At 32.1% G+C, this 24,931-nt stretch overlaps 1 protein-coding gene across 4 annotated transcripts in view; it reads right to left on the reverse strand.

The window, feature by feature from the left end:
• Positions 1 to 2,972: 2,972 nt before the first annotated feature.
• LOC124357398 (protein Fe65 homolog) overlaps positions 2,973 to 24,931 on the reverse strand; it is a 125,849-nt gene continuing 103,890 nt past the window's right edge. For all 4 annotated transcript variants that reach the window (XM_046809161.1, XM_046809159.1, XM_046809160.1 and 1 more), the window contains 6 exons: positions 20,326 to 20,492; positions 18,460 to 18,558; positions 15,420 to 15,622; positions 13,029 to 13,208; positions 11,281 to 11,442; positions 2,973 to 8,517 (listed from right to left, as the gene is read on the reverse strand). In XM_046809161.1, the coding sequence (XP_046665117.1) occupies positions 11,302 to 11,442; positions 13,029 to 13,208; positions 15,420 to 15,622; positions 18,460 to 18,558; positions 20,326 to 20,492 (790 nt within the window). In that variant the 3' untranslated portion in view covers positions 2,973 to 8,517; positions 11,281 to 11,301. The remainder of the gene's footprint in view (positions 8,518 to 11,280; positions 11,443 to 13,028; positions 13,209 to 15,419; positions 15,623 to 18,459; positions 18,559 to 20,325; positions 20,493 to 24,931) is intronic.

Raw genomic sequence — 24,931 nt, forward strand, 5'->3', positions numbered from 1 at the left:
CCATGTCCCACCACTAGGTCCGTCACACTGCTTCACCCCCTCCCCCTACAGTTATCCCATTGATAACATTTCATTATTTTGTTAATTATAGTAAGATTCAATACGTGTTGCTAAAAATAAAAACTCTTATTGATCGGACCATTTTAAGCATTTATTTTTATTAATTTAGTGATCTCCAAAAATGTATAATAATTAGTATATTAGTTGTCCGATTGAAATGATTTTAAACATTGTGAAAAAAAGCTTTACAAAATGTGCTTTTTAATTTTATTTTTATTTTCAATTGAAGATAATTTGTATTCAGACTGGACACAAGTATTGAGGTGTTTGTTGTTTGATCACAAGAATTATTATTGACTTTTCCACTTTAATGCATGTTGTAAATAAACACGATAGTGATTGTTAAATCAAAGATCAAATTATCCAATTGGTTGAAATATGCTCGGTCATCCTGTTATAAGAAGTATGATCATATCCTTTTTATTTTCAATACCTTATCTTGATTTGCTTGTGGTGATTTATTTGGAAACATAGTGAAACAGTCAACTAAATAGATATGTGGTGGGGCCCGATTCGGGCCCAGTAAAGTTGTCAGAAAAAAACCGGTCTCAGTAAGGGTCTGATTCTATATCCTGTAGCAGGGGGATTATCCTAAAGTGCAGAGACAGCAGTTCCTTCCAATTTATTACTTACATTAGATATTCTACTGAATATTTTACTGTTCATCTTATGATTCCAAGTAACCTCCATGTTGGATGTGAATTATTTCATGTTCAGGATCAGGAGGGTTAGTCTAAAGTGTAGAGATGGTGGAGTTCTCTTTAATGTCTGTCATTCACCTCAAGGATGCTAAAGGGCATTTTGATTCATCACACAACTCCTAACTGTTCAGTAACATTTTGTATTATGGTCCTAAGTAGGTTATGATTGATAGTGTAGGTTAAGTATTCTTTCGACAACTATAATTTGATGTGGTGTTTGAAGAAAACAACTTCAGCAGGTTCTGAAGCTTTGAGACACAAACATAACCATGAATTACCTCATTTTAAAACTTTGTTAACATTTTGTAAATTTTCTGGGACTCTTGTGTAATTACTTTAATTGTTTGAAAGTGTTAGGAAAGTAATAGGCTTTAGAATATTAAAAACTTAAAATTTGTCATGCACCTCAAAATAATAAATCTCAACTACATTATTAAAATCAAAAGATATGAAATGAAAGTATGACATTTTTAATACTATAGGCTAAACATGTGTCAACATGTAAGGGTTAAATTGCAAATCTAATAATAGTATTAATAACATCATATAAGTGTGACGCTACTTTTTTGACTTCACATTGCAATTTGGTTATGAACTTATATAGGTAATATTAAAAAGCAATTAATTGATAAATGTACACATATAATTTTGTTCGTTTTATTAAAATGGCAACACTACTGTTATGAGCAGAACTATTACAAGTTGGTTCTTGCAGTTTTTAGTATTTATTATAGAAAATATTTTTTCTCTTCCAGAAAAATACCACAATTTGCCAGACAGACTATCACCACAATATTACTTCTAATGTTTTAATCAGTAATATATGAAAGAACACTCTTTGCTGTCAGAAAAGATTGATGGTAGCATATGAAGCTCTATTGTTCATGAAAGAAAACTGCTAAAAAAAAACAAAAAAATTTGCAATTCAAACCATGAATTTGATATGTGGCATGCTGTGTTTAACATGTAAATTTTAATTTACACGAGTCTCTCAGAGACAAGATTATCGACCAGCTGTTACTGGGTGAAGAGAATTTCTTATGAGGAATAATATTAATAATTCAAATGTCTCAAACACAATATACAGGCAAATTATATTCAGTGAACATCATGACATACAAACTCCTGACATGTACAATTCTGATTACTTCATTGGCTGACTAACTTTTATTTGCTGATTAAAAATCTTTACTTCTAAGATAAATTGTTTCACATAAGTCTTTAAATGAATAATCTTTAGAAAAATCAAGGCTAATACAGGAACAAAAGCCATATTTTGAGTTGTGTGTTATAATGTTGTCTTCTTCTTTTAATTCTTTTTATTATATTGCAGTTACGGATTTTTGAGATCTGTACATTTTCATCTGTAATATATCAAAGATAATTTGTAATTTCTTCTTTGGATTGTCCGAGAAAGTCAAACTAGAACAAGGAAGATCTTCAGCACTTGTATTCGAGTTGTGTGCCTTCTCTCTAGTTTAGAAATTCTTCATTTGTGTAGAAAGGCTGTTCAAGAAGCAAAGCAGAGACATATTTCTGCATGTTTTCTTGGGTGACGTTCTTTATTGCTTCAGGCAGGGTGTTAAAAATTTGGCTCCAATGTTAGATGGCTGCTTTCAAAAGTTATTAGCCTGTGCGGAGGGATGGTGAAGTTGATAGTCGATCCTGAGTTGTGCGAATAAAAGTCATGTCCCCTCCTTATGCTTTGATTTAATGCATACATTGTAGTTTCAACAATATTTAGAGACAAGGTGGTTAGTATTTTTTTACTGATGAAGGCTGCTCTACACAATTCTTGGGGGCCAAGGCCTGTAAGTATGCGAATGGTTTTTTTATACATATTTTTTTAACACTTCTAGGAAGGTTTAACAAGATAAAGATTACATCATTCCTTTAGCTGGTCTTGAAGCAGCACCAGTACTTAATAGCAAGTCCTAGTGGTGACCATAAGTCATAGATTCCTCCAAAAACTTTCTTTTGGCTGTAAAGCCAGAGAAAAATACATACTGATAAATAATGTGTTGAGATGAAATTACACATGGAGACAATTATTGGTTGTACTATGCAGCAAGTCATAGGAAGATCAAGTTACATATTTCAGAAATATGAACAAATCCTATGAAATAAAATATATAGAACTAGCTGATTCAGAATATTTTGTTAAAAATACTTAGTATGTACATGAAAATAAGGTATACAATAAAATAATAGTCTGCCAACATTTTCCTATTTATTCAGCAGTGACAGTGATCTATGCAGTACGACATATCGTACTGGACAAGCCAAGCTCTGTGCAAGCCTGATTAGAAAAATAGTAACATTGCAAAATTTATATTACAGAAGATTTTTTACACTTGTAACATAATGTAAACAGCAGTTTTGACAAGTAACAGCAAGTGTATAATACATCTAACAAAACACTCTGAGAAAGTTATATATGAAAAAATCAAACAGTCTTATTAAATGTTATATAAATATGTATATTTTAAAATATTTAACGTAAGAGTAATGTCGAAGAACTCTGACGGAAAATAATACTACTTATAATACTGATAGAATAAAATAAAGAATAGTATACTAAATACAAAAATTAATATTTAATTGGCACAAAAACTGAATTATTGCAACGGATATGTTTGCTTATAAACATTAACAGCAAATCTAATTATTACATTGTAATTTGATAAAAAATGGCACCATAAAACTATATGTAGTACATCACAAAGTACAATAATTAAATAAACTTCACATAACTAATGTAGTATAAAGTAATACATTAACTCTTTGTGCTTGTTCATGAAAGACAGTATGAACTTAGACAACCATTACAGTATTTTATTACTGTACAGTTTTCTTGTAAACTCATTCTACCAAATTATTTTGTTTATTTCAAGCCACAACACCTTTAAAAGCCTTCACTGCAGAAACTGATTATGTTTTGTTTTCATATGGAGGGCAGTTGAGAGATTATGTGATCATTTATTCATACAAACTTGAGCAGATTGTTACAATGGTTGTTTCACTATTAGACTGGTAAAAATGTACAGTCCGTTAATATATATTGTTGATGGGTCTATTCCGATACTTGATACTACGTCTCTTTTTACTCGAATCTGGTAGCAATACTTTCAACGTATTTTATTACAAAATGACAAATAAACTCAACAGACATGTTTAGTATAAATTTGAAAAGTCACAATATTTTATTCATATGTCTTTAATTTGTAATAAAAAAGTACATAAAACACTAAAATCCCCTGTAGGAATAAGAACAATCATTACAACTGCACTAAGACTGCAATATAGCCAAGTTGCATTAGAAGAATAAACACTTCTCTTGTTACAACTTCTTATTTTAGGTGGCTAAAACATAAAACAAGTCTTGGCTTTCAACCCACTTTTAAAATTTCAAATATTTTGTACGTTAGGGTTAATTTTTTAGTTGATTCTACAAGAAACCCCCATTTTAAATATTCATAAACATTAGTATATGGGAACAACATAGATCATACAAATATATAACAGTTTGTACAAATTTAAAGACTAGATTTACTAGATAAAATAAATTCAGTTAATTTTTAATATATTCCACTTTAAATATAAATTATTAACTAGGTTATGATTTTCATAAGTAGTAAATGATGAAATCTATTCTGAACTGAAACAGTACGGATGGTGAAATACGTGATCAAACATATGGTAGATTAGCTGGTACCACTGTCCAAAAGCAAATGCTACAATCAGCATTATATAAGAGAATCAATGAAATGCTTTAACTCTGATTTATCAGCCAAATATCTGAGCTCATACAATCACATAACAACCACAAAAAGCTTAATGTACATTGTAAAACTAAACACAATTTAATCAACAATGAATAAACTTAAAATGAATACATAATTACAAAGTCCTGGTTGTAATTAATAATGATATTTTATTTTTTTCTACTTCCAAATATTATGCTTAATTTATTAAGCTACATATTTTTAATAACCTTTATATTATTTAAGAAAACATCTATTAATCTGATAAGAAATGATAATATAATATATTTTCTGAAAATAAAATTCTTTTGTATAAAAAACTGGTTGGAGGTAAATAAGACATGATTGTAAAAATATGCGTAGTACACATGCTCAACAACATTTAAGGTTAAAAATCATGAATCACTAAAACTAATTTTACTGTCAATTTTAAACAACTAATTGATAATATTAATAAGTAGGAATGGATTAAGTGCTTTGCTCTTCCTTAATTAAATGCATTTTTAGCTCCATGAGTGTTTGTAACCTTTAGTATGTGATAATCTTTTAAAGAAATATTCCACTTCCTCAGTTTATAAATTTGACAATTTGATGAAATCACTATATTTAATCTGATTAAGGTATGTTAACATATTAATATGAGGAAGAACTAAAAATGTGAATATAGTACCTTACATTTGAACTTACATAGCAATTATAACTGAAGAAAGTGGTTTACATAAAGATGTAATAAAAACTTAACTAGGTACAAATAAAACCATGTGAAACAGCATGATTGAAATATGAAATTCAGAACATTTTACATTTATAACAGTAAATGATCTCTGGTTAAAGATTTAACGATTAGAACAGTCACAACTTATAAACTACACACATTTTAAATAATAATATTTAACATTAAAAAGTATCAGGAAATCATTATAAACATTACCAGCTCATGATTGTATTCTTACACGTAACTGAAACTATGCTTGAAACATTGACCAGATTATACTTAACATGTCTTTGGTGTAAAATTAGAAAAATAAAAACTAGTGTATTATGAAACTGAATTATTTACACAACAGCTTTATCTAACTACTGTACTCCTACATTATATTCACCACATACTTAGCTTTGATAAAGAAAATTGGCTGCATAGAATTTTAATTGTGAATAGCCTACACTATAACAACAAACCTACGAGTGTTTGTGCTAGGTCAAGGTATGGTCGCTGTACACAGGCGTATTTACATTAGAGATTTATGATTATCAATTACTTACTTATGATTCCTCCTGACTTACTTCCTGATGTATATCTTAGTATTTATAAATATTAGATGATAACTACAGTCAACTTTTGGTAATCCAGGGTAAGCTAGTTGAGTGGAAAAATCTGTAGACACACTTTAACTTTTATTAAGAGATACTGCAGTGAATGAGAAAAAGGTTAAGTACTAAATAAATACTTAGACAACTTTAAGTACAAAACAGTAAATAACAGAACTAATCTCTCAAACCATGCGTTGTTGGTTGGTGAGTTATTATGCCAATGCAACTGAAAGATTAATGTTGGGTTTTTTTCAAGTTCATCTACTGCCAGCTGAGGTTATACCATCTGCTCCCTACTGCCACTGTCACAGTCAGACGTTATCATTTACCCACTCGCCTACTTTAAAAAATATAGACCACACACACATCTAACTGTGAAAAATAACTGAAAAACTTACTGTATATTGTTCACAACGTATAGTGGAATTGCCTGATTTTCACGATGCCTCACTCACACACTGCAGGTGAAGTACACCGACTCTGACATGCCAGTAAACCCCAGTGTCGGTGCACGGTCACCCAGTATAGGTTACCATCGACTTGCTGCTGAGAATCATAATAATTGAACATTGTTATGTCAAATCAAACATTTTGCTATCTGGCTTGTTTGCTTTAGTATTCCCATGTGGTGAATTAACACTGAGGTTGTTTTGGTGCTATAGTAAATAATTTAGTGCCATAATAATTGTCACTATACAACAAGTACTAATTATTATAGACAATACTTTAACTGTGTTTAAAAAAGGTGTCTAATACACATAAAATATTTGCAAGCCAGTGTAAACAAAACAAAGGTTATTGTGATATATCTCTACCTTTTAATTAGATCTTTAGAATAACTTTATAGAATTATTATTTAGTAATAATAATGTTCATGATATTTTAGTACTAAAATTTGTTTTTAACTGTTAAAATTGTTTAGCTTCCTTCTTGTTGTTTTCAGCATATCTACTCATACACTATGCAATCAGCATTATCAATGAATGAATATATGATGCTTGTATCAATAATTGTAAATAAACATTGCGTTGGATTCCCAAACTAATTCATTAATGATTCTTTTTACAGATCATATACTTGTTATTTTGAAAATATGCATGGCATTACCAAAATATGTTAACGAATGTTAAACATTTTAATAACAGGCGTACAATGATTTGCCTTGGTATTATATTTACAAATTTGATGTAAAAAGTTTAAGCTTTGAATACAAATAAAATTAAAATAAAAATATATAAATTTTATTACATATTTGTGGTGTTCCAGCTTTATCATCGACTATAGAAGTAGATAATATTAACCATCATGTGTTGAGGTGGGTAGCCTAGATTATCTGAGGCGCAGGTTGGGTAATGTGATTATGACCTTCATTTATTCATAGCATACGTTCAAAGCTAGACTACGAAATCTTGAACATTGACTGATTAGTATTTTGTCATGGATAACCAGCAATCCTGGATTAGCAATATTTTACTGTAATGACTGTAGAAAACCTAAAATGCATGCACATGGAATAAAGCTTTCAAAAACTGAACAAATATACAATGTCATTAAAATGCAATATTGAATTATTTTTACACTGTACTAACAAAAGACATATTGAATTATAATTAGGTTATTAAAATCATTAAAAACCTATAATTTCTAATAAATACTTAACATTCTTCTAATCTTAGTTTTAAAGTAAATAGTCAGTGTGTACCAGGGAATCAAAAGAGGAGATTGAACCATATATCCCCATTTTACGAAGGAATGTATAAACATACATATACAAGCTTGCAAGCCCATCTTTCTCATACATGTTTACAAAATCTGTGATTTTGAGAAACACCTTGAAGTTTACAAATACACCCATAAGCATTCATATCAAAACATTACACATATCTGGTTCAAGTAGAATATTGTTATAAGTTTGATCATAAGCTGTGCATTAATTCTACTTACATTGCACATTCCATCATACCTAACATAGCTAAATTATACCCTACTACAATAATAATGAGTCAATTTAAATTTACAAATTACAAATAGCAATAAATGGTGAAGCTCTCTGTAAATATGGTTCTCTTTTATTTACATCCCTAAAAACGATCATATTTACCATCAAAATGTATTCATTCTTTAAATGTTTTATTAAGAAAGAAATCAATAGTAAATTGTAAGAATCAAATTTGCATATTCAATCACAGTTTGGAATGTTGATTTTCCTCAATACAAAATGTTTTACAGTAGACAAAACGATTATTTAATTTGTAAAGAATAATTAATGCAATATAAATATAATGGATTCTTACAAAATAAATAAACATGTATGAGTTATATAAAGCAACAAAAAATTTTACAACACATTACAATTTTTAGAGTTAAAATTAACTTTTAACTTTTGGTGAAAAGAACAGTTCAGACAGACAGTCAATACTTGTTTAAAAACCGATTGTTAGGAAAATCATTCCTACAATGAATATAAAGCTGGAGTAGTGAGATTAGTACTCCCAGGGAGCAGCAGCAGCCGCGAGCTGGTGTAGTCTACGAGTATCCAATGAGGGGGACAGGAGAGACTGCAGGCTAGCCGACGGACTGGTGCCACTGCTGGGACTAAAGTAGCGCGAAGTCAGCGGTGACTGCAGGTGACGATGGGGGATCACCTCTCGCTCTGCAGACTCTGCTCCAGACCACAGTTCCTATCAACAGTTCAGGTACGGTAATAATATGGATCAGACACAAATTATCATTTTACAGTTTGGATATGGAGTGGACCTCTTACAATAAAAAATATTAACATTGTGTATGAAAAAATGTTGAAAGGTTATATTTGTATTTGACTGAAAATATTCATAGGGTAAAATAGAAATTAGGGATAATTGATTCCTCATATCCTTCTCGGTATGCTTGTGTCTATAGTAAGTAATCTGTACCACTCAGGATTGGGAGTGTCTTCTCTCATGGAGAATATTAAGTATGCGGCCACCTCTCATCTTGTTACTCTTGAGTGCAACTGTGATGAAAATTCATGAGAGCAGGATTCATGATAAAATTCTTTCTAAGGAATTTCCTCAAGTGTGTAGGTCTGTTCTGTATAAAATTATACTGTATAATCTATACAAAACTTGTCAAGAGATGAAACATGGATTTCACATATTATTACCCCTGAATCCATGTAACAGTCTATGAAATGACTGCACATAACCTTTCCTGTCAGAGTCAAAGGCAATAGCTGTTACATTACAAGATCATGGTAGCTGTGTTCTGGAACAGGTGTGGTGTTTTGCTAGTGCACTTGATGCCAAGAAAAAATGACTTAATATGGAAGCACTACTATGCAACATTTACCAAGTTTCATTGAGCAGTTCAAAACAAAAGACATGTCATGTTGAAAGAGGGGACCTTGCTTCTCCACAACAATGCAAAACCTACACTGCTGTCCAGACTCTGAAAATTATTTACTCTTTCGGCTGAAAGTTTGTGGATCATCATTTCCCTGACCTTGCAATATACCACATTTTTTGGCATCTGAAACATCATCTAGGCAAGAAGCACTTCAATGAGAATGAATAAGTGGAAGAGACAATTCACTCCTCGCTTTCAAAGCAGGTAACAAATTCCTATGGTAAGAAGAATTAAAAATTGTAATTTTCAAGTATTGCAAGTACTTAAATAAACAAGACAACTATGTGGCAATGTATAATGTATATGTAGTGTATGTATACAGTATATTTAACTATCTATATATGTAAAAGGTAAAAACAAAGCCAAATCATCTATTTGTGCGTTAGATATTTCCATGGTACAATAAACACTAGAAACAAAACCATGAAATACTCAAAGTCGAGGAACATGTAAAAAAAAAAAACACATAGTAGCTGCCTGCACTGTGCAACTACAGCGAACTCGTAAAGGTTCAATCACGACTAGGAAGTGCTAACATCTAGTAGAAAATATAATATAATAGTATGGTGTTGTACTACCAAACCTACTTGCACGACATGCTGTTGTAATATAAATTCTTCTTGCGCAATATTACTTAAACAAAAGAATAAATAATACAAGAGCAATATAATGATGCATAATATTACATCAGTAGCACTTTTACACAATCGCTACGAACATTACATTACAAAAAAAAAACTGTGAAGGAGTGCAGTGGTTCCCAAAGTATGCGCCGCGGTTGAGCGACAATTTTTTAGTAAATATCATATTGTGTGAAAAAATTTAAAATATACATTTATTATTACCTTCACGCTGGACTAGATTTATAATTTCATATTGAATTATTGAATTAACATTAATATACCTAAAGCTCCACAAATTAATTGAAATTACTTTTATATTAAAACAATTAATACCCTCAGGAATTTCAGAATTTTGATATCACTAATGGTATATACAGGATCATGTACGATCAGTACCTAGGGTTCCAAAAAATAAACTTCAGAGACAATTAAGTGTTATTAAACCTGAAACAGTTTATTGATAACTCGCCTTTGGTTGTAATTGACACACATCTACATCCACCAACAACAGAAAGATCTCGAAGTGACATTCAGATTGAATTAGATTTTGTAAAAGCGATTGCATCTCCCCAGGGAAGCAGCGGCACCACAGCTTATGTTGTTGTTGTATCTGAGCCACATTTCTCGTATGTCATTACTCGGAACATAATCAAATTCATGTAAAAACAAATAAAAAAAAACAAAAAATCAAATAAAAAATTATATTTTTTTATTATTGGGGGCAATTATTGTTTTCATGTCAGTGTAATGTATATAAGAAAGCGTGTATGGGAAGTCAGTATAAGTACACCATAGAACCACCACCACACACACACATCACTACCACCCACTACACTCTCACCACTATTTCTTGGAACGTGTTGCCTTGACACTACACATTGCTCCACTCACACAAGCCTATAAGCACGGCATTGACTGGCAAAAACGTGTTGTAATATGTAGTTTACTGATAGTGGCAGTTCAATGGCGGGTCAAAAAGGTGGCTTCAAGCTCCGTTCCAGCGAAAGCGACCATTGCGATTTGGACCCATTGCATGATTTATAGAGAAACATTAGCCACTGATCATCTCATTAAGGAACCTCACGTAAAAATCAGCAATAGTGAATAGTACATAGTTTTACATAATTTACTCGGATTTAATTGATATTTCTATAATGGCTAATATACAATAGGCATGCAGGCAAACAATTTACCGATGTCAATCAATTATTATGTGAATTATAAAGTCATATACTTAATTGTTACTCTTCATTGACTCTATTAAGATGAGCTGAGGGGGTGGGGCCCTGCAAAAAGTAGTACAGACCTAAAGGGAGCCTTGGGTCTAAAAAGTTTGGGAAACACTGGATTATTGTAAAAAAGATCCTTACATAAAAAGATGCCTTTTAAAATAACTGTCAAGAATCAGAGAAAGATTTAATCAAGTGATAGTACCTGCAGAGAGAGTGCTTCTTCTCAGGAGTCTGCGGTGCGTGGCCGGCGGCCGGTGAGCCCTGATACCAGTGACTTGATGGTGGCTCCCAGCCCCTTGCCTTGGCCAGCAGCAGTGGCAGCAGTACGACCTGGATGTGCATCCAGGCACTTCTGGTACCTCAACTGTACACAATGCATTGTAATATCAGATTAGCTAATGTTATATACATTAGTGGTAAGTAAGTTGTCACAGTAGTTTTTTTTTTTAACAATATCGTCTTTAAATTTAAAAATTGTAACTATTGCTAATCTTTTTGGATAGTTGTCCCATTTTGGTATTGCAACAGAATGAATATCTACCTCCAGAAATAGAGAAAAAAGTATAGTGTTTTATTGTATGATTTTATCTGTGATTTATGGATAAAGAATATTAAGTTTGCATCTCAATTATTATGCACCTTATCAATAAAAAATGTATTAAATTGAATAATTTTAATTAAGTGCAAGTTTATAAGTTTTTAAGAGTAAATAAATATTCTTTCACACTGTTTTATGACTGTTTTTACTGACTATTTGCAGTTGTGTAAGAATCTTTAAAAAAAAAAAAAAAAAAAAAAAAAAAAAAAAAAAAAAAAAAACAACAGATAAACAAAAGTGTAGCCTGATGCTGTAGAAGAATAGTTGGATAAAATACTCCATTTAAGGTATGATATGAAGGTGTATGAGGTCTGTTCAAAAAGTATATAATGTGAGTTGGTATAATATCTTTGCATTGTTGTTATTCTTCGTCATCAGGGCCATGGCATCCTCCAAAGAACCACACGCCAACTGTTCTTCCACATCTTAAAGCAGTCCTTGAATGTAGATTTTAGAATGGCATTCAACTCGCATGTCACATTACTTTGAATCGTCTCAATGTTGTTGAACCACTTTCCTTTGAGCCCCATTTTCAATTTTGGGAACATCCAAGTCACAGAGAGCTATGTCGGGACTGCATGGAGGCTGGTAAAGCTGTGCAATTTGTGTTTTGCCAAAAATTGCTGCATAAGATTCGATGAATGCGCTGGGGCATTATCATAGTGAAGAAGCCAATCACCGCTTGATCAGAAACTCGTCATTTTCTTCTCACAGCATCACGTAATCTTTTCAAGACTAATCTTTGTAAGTATTGTAATGTGTTAGTATTATTGTTGTTGATTTTAGTTTTTCATTTTCAATAACAATACCTATATCCATACTATTTAGAGAACTACTGTTTAGAATCCAAGCTCATTAAAAAGTTATATCTATATACATATATTGTTTCTCGGAGATAAATATTTAACTCCAATTTTGCATTGTTAACTACGTCGTGAACAGTAAAATTGTGTACTTGGTGCATGATATACGAATAATTCCACTTAAAAAATATCATAGGACCCTATCGTACTACATCACAAGTGCTTTCACTATGAAAGTTATGAACTTCGACTTTGGAATAGATTGGTCTGAAATAGTTCAAGTATTTCTGAAATCGTGGGAGCTGTTCAATCACATACACAGAATGTTGCATAGAAATTGCGGACGAAGTCACGTGTTTATGCTAGTATTAAATAAATTGTACCACAATAGTAATTGCAAAGGTATGCAAAATATAAAACTACACATCGAAAAGGCTACCTTTTAAGAGAAAAAGTTATATAGAAACAACTTTCATCTTTTATATTGTAAATAATATGAACTTTTATGAAACAAATTACACCAAAGAGTAATATAAAATGAAAGATTACCTTGCAGGCTGCCTCAATAGTCTTGCAGAGAGCCCCGGAGCTCGGTTCACAGTGGAAAACATGTGCTATGAACAAGTCCTGTGCTGTGTGCATGATGAATGCACAGTGTTTCACATTGTGGCCAATGCCAAGGAATGACAGGTACCGAACTCTGCACTCTGTCACTGGTTTACTTTCGTCCTAATAAAACAAAAAAGTATTTGAAATTAACATATGATCTTTAAGAACAATTTTGACTATAACTACATCCTGCACTTTGTTTCTGATTTTCAAATACCCTAATAAAATAAAAATATTTAAAACCAAACATTTTTTTGTGTAATTTGCTGTCTGAGAAGAAAGCTATAATATTTTTGAAATATTTTTCTTCAATTCCACAATTTAGGTAAACACAGTTTAGATGATGGATAGGTCTTTAGATTTTGCACTATATCTATTGATTATATCATTTATGTTATTGTAGTTGATGGAAGTTTAACATTGATCATATTATAAAATTAAACTAGAGCAATTATTAAAATTACAATACTGTATTTGTGATTCCTACATATATTGGTAAATACAACATTACAAAATTACATATAGTACTAATTAAAATATTGTTTAATGAGGAAACAAAATCATTGTTTAATAAGGAAACAAAGTAATTTTTATAGTTACAATATTTGTTAGTTAAGTCAAAGAACATTACATAATAACCTTATGGTTTATTTCACTTTAAGATGTTTTAATAGTGATTGGGCAATTTTTGGAATCAATCCTAAATTGGAAGTAGAAAATTATTCTATGGTCTTAGTAGTGCAGATACGTACTGTAATGAAATCGCCTAATCTGACTGTCCCACTGATAGACCGATTTACTAGTCTTCTATGCAGGAAGTTCCAAGTTCCAAATCAAAAACTTGTCTAAAGAGTACTTTCTGTCTATGATATTTTATAGGTGAAATTATTTAGATTAAAATTGTGCCATATATTAAGTTTTATATCATTAAAAATTGTTGCCTATGATGGCCTTGTTATATTGTGAGGAGATGCACTTTAAACAATGACAGACTGAAAGTAACCTACACTATACGGCAATCTGATCCATCACATCAGAGTTCTGTGCTGGAAGGAAAACTAGCCCATCATTATACTGCTCTTTTAGTTTTGTTTTTCATGCCAGCATAGCATATGATTAAAATTGTACTGATAATCTGAGGTCTAATTTACGCTATGAGTAATTTGTAAATTCAGCAAATAAATAATACTGAATTCAATTATTATATTGAATTATAGAATAGTGTTTAAATTAATTACTTTCAATACCAATCATATTGGAAAAACAGAATATATGTAGATGAAAAGTCCTGTTGTGCTAAGTTCATAAATTAACATTAAAATTATTGTTAATAAGCAAATAAAACTGTCTGACATGAAAATTTATTTAATATAATTTTTATAACAGTTGTAGGAGGTTTTAGGAAAAATGTTAATAATTAATTCAATTATGTTTTTGGTTAATTTCACAAGCCACATTTGCTAAAAAATGTAGAAATATCATTTTGTTCTTTTCGAAATATACAATGGGGACCCAAACCATGTCCCAGAATAAGCTTTCAGGAATTCTTTGGTTTGTGTAGAAATGGCAAAATACAATAGCAGATATGTAATGGTACCAAGTTTGTAACAAACTATTTATTGTGCCACTTACTTATTTTTTGTTATAAACTGCCACTATGTGTTTCTTTAGTATCATGTATTAAAGCTAACTGATACTGTATTATTGAATTATATTGGTAGAGTATGTGCAATTACTCGAATACTACAGTTGGGATGATTTCATGTTTACTACCTTGGTCATAGATAACCTACATTTATACTCAAAAAACAAAATAAGTAGTTTTTATGTGAAAGGCTGAAGTAATAAGAAAAAACCAGCACAACTATGCACAACTGTGCAACTTGGTACTAATATGATTCTTGCATAGTATTAATATCCATCATAATACTGTTCATATATATTTTTAAGCAGAGTGCATTGCTCTTTATGATTATTTATTCCTTTTGTGATACGTTATGTATGAGCTCTTTTAACAGAAGTGAAAGGGAAAACCACTCAAATAAAGTTATTTTTGTTATTAATTTACAAATTCATCCTCAGGCCTTATTTAGGTACAAACACATATTTAATATAATTTGTTACTATACTATTTGTTAATAAAACTATTCACTATACTGAGGATAACATATTAAAATATGTTTATTATTTTTAAATAATTTAATTCTTTGTAAAAATTGATAATTTAACACTGAAAACCGGGACAAAAACTGGTAAACAAACAAGTATAATTTATATATTCTGAAAAAAATTATCAGAACTTATACGAGATTGTAAAAGAGAACTACTGACATCTGCTTGTACAATGGTGATCATGGAGGGGGCAACTGCTACGTTGACAGGTCTCCACTGTTCCACGGGGACTGTGTTGACTATCTGGTCTATGGCATCATTGAGCACATCCATGCCAGCAGCTCTGGACACTTGTAGAGAACCCAGGTAGTCAGCCCGCAACACCTTCTTGGGCTCCTCCATTGGTGTCGGAAACGACTGGGCTGTCATACAAACATCATATATTAAACCTACAATCAATCATAACATTAACATATATATTTCGGTTCCATCTCATCAATAAAGGCTGAAGACTATGTCGTTCAGTAATTTTTGAATGATAGATACATGTTTTTGTTTTCCTCCAGATTGCAAAGCAATGTAGTCTGTAAAGTCTAGGAAATATATTTTATTAACTGGACTCAATTCTTATGGAATGGTTCAACTATGTAATGAAATTCATAGTTGGAAGAAACGATCGCCAAATTCAGAAGAGCCCAAAAACAGCATCTCATTGTCTGCACATGTACCATGGGTTTGATTTTTTTAAATGAAACAAATGATTTTGAATTGTTTTATTACATGGATGTGATTTTATATTGTAGATTATTGAACACCCTGCATGTATTTAATTGATTTTAATGTAGATTAGCATAATTTATATAACATAAACTGATGAGTCATATGTCTACATAAGCACTTGTTAAAATATAAACTCAAATGATTACTAATTAAATAAATAAATACATTCCTGAAGAGAAATGTTGCTTGTCTTACTGTACAAACAAAATAAAAATGTAATGTAAAAAAATCAACCTATATGAGTTTACTACTAAAATAGAATTACAGTAACAAAACATTTTTACACACAAAAGGTGTTGTCTCTTTTAGGAAAACAAAATATGGTGTATAGGTACATAATATGGTGAATTGGTTCATATAAATTAAGTAATAAAAAACTATTTAATTTAAAGTATCAATACATGCTTTATAATTATAAAACCAAATTTTAAGTGATACAATTAATTGCAATGACTTATCCCAGGAGAAGAATGTTAAGTTCGTTTTACTGGCTGTTTGAGAAGGGTGGGGGTACCATGTAGAACTAAGCCAAATGATGGGTGGAAGGAAGCACAATTAATTATAGAATTTTGTTATATAAAGGATAGGTTGGTTCCAAAAATTGTCAATTTCTATTCCAATTTCAGAATTGTATACTGTACTGCATTTTTGCTATAATAAAGTGAACTTTGATTAATTATTTAAAAAATAAACTATTAGGTATATTAACGGCTGTTAAAAAATACATACATGGCTTGACTGACCATACAGTAGTGGATAGTAGAAACAACAGCATTATAAAAAATCATTTAATAAGTTCACTGTGGCAAGAGACGGGTAAGGACAGTTTGATAGTGGGTAAGTACATTCACACAATGTTAAACACCATAAAATTAAATGCAAGAATAAAATGAATATTTCAAGAAAACAACAAGAAAAAATTCAATAATACAGTAATGAATTTAATGATACATTGACTCTAAAAATCAAAACAAAAATTACTTTTTTATACAACATCTATATGACACAAATAATGATGTGAAATAAATTGTCACTCAGTTTACTAAAAGTAGAATTTTATATTGGTGAATGTTGTAAAATTTAGATTACAGGGTGCACTATGAAAGTAATCCGCATGATTTTATTGTGATGCGACTATTTATTACAACACGCTCAGACCTGTCGGATAATGTTGTGGGAATTCTGCCCTTCCAAATTCTCAGTTCACTAAAAGGAATAGAAGTGGTAGAACATGTCTATGTCTTTGCACAAAGTCTGTTTTTCGCTTGTGTCAAGGCATGATGAAGTGCTCGCTGGAACAAGCGGTATGCGATTAAGTTTTGTGTGCAGCTTGGAAAGAATGCAATGGAAACTTATAAAATGTTTCAAGAGGCCTTTGAAATGCCCATCAACAGCGAACTGATGAAAACGTCCAGCGTGTGTGTGAAGTTTTGAGTTCAGACTGTCGGTTAAGTATACAGGTAATCGCTGACACCCTGAATTTATTAACACTTGCAGTACATGGGATAGTGATGGAGGATCTGCAAAAGGTGTTTGCAAAGCCTGTGCCAAAGGTGTTGACGGACACGCAGAAAGAAGTTCGAGTTTTGTGTAGTGAAGAATTGTTGGAATTTATTAGGAATGATCCAGACACATGTAATCTCCTAGCTGGGATGAATCTAGGATGTTCAAGTATGTTCCAAAATCTAAAAAGCAAAGTTCCAAGTAGCACGCACAATATTCTTCCAAACCCAAAGAAGGGCGTTTGAGCAAATCTTGCGTCAAAACAATGCTGATTGTCTTCTTTGACGTCTGAGGAATTATCCATTTTGAGTTTGTAACCCAAGGACACACTGTCAATGCAGCTTTTTACCTGGAGGTGCTTAAGAGACTGAAACGCCGGATCGCACGTGTCAAGCCTGAAATCACAGACGTCTTTAAGCTCCACTATGACAATGCCCCCAGTCACATGGCTTTTGTCGTTACTAACTAGTATTATTTTTTTTATTAAATGTACTGTTTCGATCAAATTTACCACACATACCAAGTTATCTAAGCTAGTGCCTGCCCTAAACCGCCGAATTTGAGTTTATAGTTTAGTAAATTAAAAGAAAGTTAAAAGTTGAATATTTGTATCAATGTATTCTATATACTTTTTTCAAGTGGTCCTCACCGACCAGTTTTGTTGAACTTGGTGAGGCCAAGACTATGTAAAACAACTGTTTATAAATAAAATAAAAAAAAATAAAAATAAAAACTACCTAACCCAGAATAAGACCCCCATGGAGCCCAATCCTCCTAACAGCCCTGAGTTGGCTCCATGTGAGTTTTATTGTTCCCCCTACTGAAGAGAGAGTTGAAGGGAATGCACTGATAGTCAGTGGAAAACACCCAAATTCACGTTACTTTCATACGCACCATGTATTTAAAAACTGTATGATATTCATTATTTTCGACACTTTTCTAATACCTAACCCCTCTCCACCCTCTGAATACTTACTGACTAGAGTCTGTCCATTACGATGGAAACGTCTGTGTTCCATGGGTAGATTGGTGGGTCTAGTAGCAAGTCCAGCTCGACTACTAATACCACTGCCATCTGTAACAATATTTACAACTGTTCAGTGATACTGATAATTTTGTGAGCAGTTCTTACTATAGGGTTACCATTAGTGGTATTGCATTATGTTTCTAGCCTCTTAGTAATAATTGTTTGTCTATAAAAATGAAGGATCGTGAAAAAATTAGTGCAATATATTTTATATGATACTAACAAAGGTTGGATTTTTGTAAATTTTATTAATATTGGATACTTGGTAAATTCAGTGTATTAAAATAGTTATATTATAATGGTGGTTAGCCCATTCGATAGTAATTGGCCAGATAGTTGTCAAGACCTTTTCCTTGTGACTAAATACATTATTAGGGATTTTGTAATGAATATTAAACTGGAGTCATTACTATCGTATTGTGATGTGTGGCCTAACTGTGTTCTAAAGTAATAGCTTTAGACTTTGATTTTTAAGAATTTAAACCTAACCCAATATAGGGGGGGGAGTGTTAAGTTGAGTAGTAGAGAGGGCTTGATAGCCCTAACTCTGCCTCTTTAATAAAGGCATTTTTCATTTTAATACAAATAAAACAAGCCTATCATGACAAAACTCATATCAGTACAGGAATCCTCATAGTGAATAAATATCTATGGAAGTGGCAACTCTTAACCGATGAACAGAAAAACTATATCACTAAACTTTAATAGTTCATAAGGTGAGTACCACTTTTTTTCAGAATAACACAAACTGTTTTTTGTGCAATCAATGAAAGGAAAGTCCCTTCAAAGGAATTTCTCTATATTCATCATAGTCTTCGCTATTATGGTGGGGTCAAAATAAGAGGATATGGAAAGGGTTAAAACTAATAAATAATAATACAGTTTACACAGATTTTTTAAAGTTGACACGTAACCATTAGACATTGCATAAAAAAGTTGTATCAGCATCAATCAACCAATATAATAAAGAGGTTGAAAGTTGCCATTTTTATTTAGTAATCCTGTGTCTTATATTAATTCACCATGCCCAGTCAATCCTAGCATCATCTAAGACAGATTATCTTATGGTTTTGTGTGAACATATGGATACAAATAAGATCATGTATAACTCTTGTTTAACCCTAGTACTAGTGAAGCAATACAAGCTTCACTTGCTAATTTAAGAAAAAACCTCTGTACAAATTTTTAGCCAAGTTTTATATTCTGCTTACCTATTACCCTATTAATAGTAAGAACAAAAGAATTAGAATATAAATTCTTTAAATGTGTTCACTAAATCCAGTATTTTTTTGTTTAGACAAGTATTCATAACATGTATTTTAGTCTTAAATTAAATAAGACACAGATGTCTGATGTTGACTTATCAATGTCTGTTACTGTGTGATTAACAAACATAACGAGAGTTGAACTAACACTGGTTCTTGTTTGTCATTAGTGTTTTTGTAATAACAACAAAACTAAAATATAATTCAACGCTAACGGAATAGTTGGTCATATTTGTTTAACCGTTGGGGCCTGTTTACAAGTAATTTAATTAATAATTTAAATATTTGACTTCAAAAGTTTTTATATAATATGAGGAGTATCCTATAAGTACAACAAATTGTAAACACAGTGTGATAAAAATACAAATATATGTATTGTACACAGCCACATATATTATATATATTTGCAAAAAATTAAGCTATTCATTGTAAATTTAGTTTCAAAATAATTCATACACATTACGGAAAAATACAAAAATATATGTATAAATAAAACAAATTATGTAAAATGGTGACACTATAGTTATCTTACTAATGAGTATGTGCTTACTAATATCAATGGGTTTTGCTAGGTTTTGTTGGAGACTGCGTTCAATCATAATCTTCTTGCAGATGTCTCGTAGTGTGTTGGCGATTGTGCGTGCCGGTATGTCACATCGGAACACGTGGCACATGTGTTTGCGTGTCGTTCGGTCACGTGCCACGTATGCAAAATCTCTGTAAAACAAAACAATTGTTTGGATGTTAAAAATGGATTTAAAAATAAAGTTATTAGCCTCATAAAAATATATGGTTAATCCAAAATATTATTAATCCAATATTACTATTGACAGCTTAAAAATGTAAACTTAATATTTATAGCTAAACTATTGTACTGTTTTAATTATCAAAAATTAAGAAATTTGTATGTCTTTTACAAACTTTTGGTGAGAAGTATAATAAAACTTACTAAATTAAAGCACTTATTTTTGAAAAGATATTGTTCCAAATTGTTAACACCATTAAAACCAAACAGCTACAGTTAGCAACATGTCAGATGGCTCAAGTGAGCTTTATACACAACAAGGACGTTATCAAAATGGCCAAACAGTTCAATGCACTATTTCTCAGATGTAGAGCAATAGTAAGTATCTGTCATAGGCTTGAGTACAGATTGTATGCTTGAGAATTCTTAGATCTAGTGCACTTGTTTAACAATCAGTAGGCAGGAATATACGAGGGCTTAGTAATAACATTGGTATATTCTTGTAAAAATGTCAAGAACACTTCTTTAATATTTTGAGTTACATATAAAAAAAAACTCTATATTTTATCGTTTTGATATTATTTGTTAAATTCATACTTACAAATAATATAACAATTTACTACACATGTCAACAGTTTAGTTTAATACTAATAGAGATTGATAAACAAATAGTACTGGCTCTGATGGGACTCGACATGTATCACTCACTTGCGAGTGAGAACATGCCCTCATTTTTTCACAACCAGTTACTTTGTATTTGGTTGTCCGTCACACATTTGTTTAAATAACCAAACTGAGATGTGACAGAACACCAAAAAATACATCTCAAATGACTTTTAATATTCATTTTTTAATATGCTTTTAGTCGTGACAACTGGCTACATTTAATATTAGTACAAATAGATTAATATCTACACATTTATTTTTAAATATCGGGTGAAAATAAAATAAAACGATAAATAATTAAAAGTTTAACACGTTCGCTACCGACTCTAAAATTGGACTTTTTAAAATAGACCGACGTCACGTATTTGTGACGCACCGATTCATACCATAGACCAACGTCACACATGTGTGACCTCTCGGGGCACAAACTATAGCCCGACGTCACGTATTTGTGACACACGGATTGTATTACTAAATGTTTTTTGGTTGGCAGTCGGTCTACTTTTTCCAACTATATTATTGCATGTTCGGTCAGTGGGAATGTCCGTCACATATATGGTCGCATGGTCTGAGCGTGGGATTTTTATTTTTGTCATGCGGGAATCGTATTGGCAAACCTGGGAATCGTATTGGCAAACCTGGTTTTTCTGTGTAATATTTCCAATCCTCGTGTGTTGTCTAACCTATAACAGTGGAAGATTTATATGTGTGCTTTTGTAGTTAAAACTGAACTGCTTTTTTGTTTTAATCGTGGGATGGGTGAAAGGAAGAGACCTTTTATGTCTGTGAGCGAAATCGATCGTGAGATGGACGAAGATGACAGTGATGAATTATTTAGTTCTGACGGTGCCTCTGAGTATGTTCCTGACTCAGACATTCCAAGTTCATCTAGTGATGAGGGTGAGCATTTTGAACCAATAAATATGTACGTTGACCTGGGCCTAAACCCAAATAGCCCTTTAGCAGATGACATAGAGGTTCAATTCGAAGAAGTACATGATGATGTAATGAATCTTGAAAACATTTCCAATGATCCAAACGTGTTGTTTGTTGTTTCAAACATCCATGATGATTATCAGAGTAAACAAGGTGTTTGGACTGACACAAAGAATGAACCTCAGGTCCACAATTTTACTGGGCAAGAACAGATACACATTCAATCGACAGATCCTGTTGAAATATTTTTAAATATATTTGATGAAGATCTGTTAAAGAAAATTGTAGCTTGGATAAATACTCGTGCCTTATTTGTTCAGGGAACTCCTACTACCAAGCATTCAAACATGCGATGGTGGAAGCCTGTAAATTTAGAGGAATTTAAGAAATTTTTAGGCCTCTCCATACTGATGGGAAACTTGCACTTCCCTTTCCATGAAGCACTGCTGGTCAACTTTGTGAGCTTTATGACCACCCCATCTTTGGTAAAACCATGTCCAGAAATAGGTTTGAGGCGATACTTAGATGTTTTATGTTTTTATAACCCTAATGTTGATTCTGCAGATGACAAACTGCATAAAATAAAAAATGTACTGCAGCATCTTTTGACGAATTTCACAAGAGCCTACAGTCCCTGGGAAGAATCTGTCACTTGATGAGGCCATGGTATTGTGGCGGGGAAGATTGTCTTTTAGACAATATATCAAAAACAAGCGCCACAAATATGGCATTAAGCTTTATGAGCTTTGCACTCCAGATGGATATATTTTAAATATTCTCGTATACACAGGCAAAGGTACGATATCAGATCCCGTAAAAGGACATTCCTTTGAAGTTGTTTACTCGCTTGATGCAGGATTACATAGGTAAGGGACATGCATTGTTCCTAGACAACTTTTACAACAGCGTGGGACCTTGCAGAGCACTTGATGCAGTGCAAAACCAATGTTTGTGGTACTTTACAAACAAATCGAGCAGGAAAATCCGCAGCAGGTCATCACGGCAAAACTGAAGAAGGGTGAATGTATAAGTCGCCAAAAAGGAAGTGTAACCGTTATGAAATGGAAGGACAAAACGCAATGTTTTGACAATTTCCACAACCCATGGACCCGGAACAGAAGAAGTAATTAACAAAAGAGGTGAAACCATAACCAAACCCTCAATGGTACTTGCATATAACAAGAACATGAGTGGCATTGATCGCTGTGATCAAATGATTTCATATTATAGTACTCCAAGGAAGTCACTTCGTTGGTATGTCAAAATATTTTTCCACCTCCTTGATGCATCTCTCTGGAATAGCAAGTACATTCTATGCAAGAACCGGGGAAGTAAGATAACCTATTTGGATTTAAGAAACACAATCAATAGCACACTTCCTTCAAGTACAGCCAAACGCCACAACGCCCTGTTCGACCTAGGCCTAATGAACAGCACAGACTCGTGAAGGGGGGACCGAAGAGTAAGATGTCGTCAGTGCTTTCAAGACTCAGAAGAAGAGGAAGGCAACGATTTACTATTGTGAAGTTTGCACAGATAACAGTGACAACAAAATTGACTTTGCGCAGCCCCATGTTTTTGGAGATTGGCATAAGGAGTAATCAAGAACTAAAAACTTGTTCTTTTTTTATTCATCTCGTTTAGCCTATATATGTAGTTTGTAAAATAAACACAAGTTTTTTGTACAATATCGTTTTTATTCAAACAACAACAAAAATAAAATAAAGATGGCAATATAGATGTGTAATAGATTTTCTAAATACACATTTTTCTTGACAGTCACACATATGTGACGGTCGGTCTGCAGCAGATTATCACAACGCTGTGGCCCGACGTCACGCATGGCGTGACGTAAAAAAAGAACCTTAGAACTAAAAAAAATGGTTAATATAGTAAATTAAGCATTTTTTAATTGACATAAATTTGAAATATAAATGAGTTTTAACAAAAAAAGAGTTTCAGTCTGAGGTTATGGTAGTTTACTTTTGCACTGGCCTGTAGTGAAACTACACGTTTCGTATTTGGTCCACTAGAAAACACCCATGCGTCACACATACGTGACACTTGGTAGCGAACGTGTTAAATTTTATTATTTTACTATGTTAACAAACAATTAATTAATATTTATACAGTTTTTGATATGATTCTTTATGTAAAATGCAAATGCATTATTCATACCAAACAAATAATATACTTTACTGGTATTCAATGCCAAAATTTGATGCTGGAATATTGTAAATACAATGGTATTCACACTATATAAATGGACATGATACAAGAGTATTATAATACTAAAATATTTAAATATATTCAAATTATATTAATAATGGTTACTTTAAAAGCAATTCAAAAATCTTAAACTCAGATGCAATAAAAACTAGTAGATTACAACAACCAAGCCATACAACATAAACAAATCAATTGACATGGAAAAACAAACTATAATTATTTTGTTAGCTGAAAAACACAAAAACACCTTAATTGTTTTTATTTCATTTATAAAATTTGTAAAACCAAATAGCATGTCACACCACTAATTCATGTATCTGCAAGTCAGGCTCTGTGTACTGCTGCAGTGAATCTGCGCTCAACCCTTGAACAGCAGAGTTTAGTGCCCTCAGTGCTACTATTGTGTTTAAACCAAATAGCATGTCACACCACTAATTCTTGTATCTGCAAGTCAGGCTCTGTGTACTGCTGCAGTGAATCTGCGCTCAACCCTTGAACAGCAGAGTTTAGTGCCCTCAGTGCTACTATTGTGTTTAAACCAAATAGCATGTCACACCACTAATTCTTGTATCTGCAAGTC

The sequence above is a fragment of the Homalodisca vitripennis genome, chromosome 3, assembly GCF_021130785.1.
Source record: "Homalodisca vitripennis isolate AUS2020 chromosome 3, UT_GWSS_2.1, whole genome shotgun sequence".
Lineage (NCBI taxonomy): Eukaryota > Metazoa > Arthropoda > Insecta > Hemiptera > Cicadellidae > Homalodisca > Homalodisca vitripennis.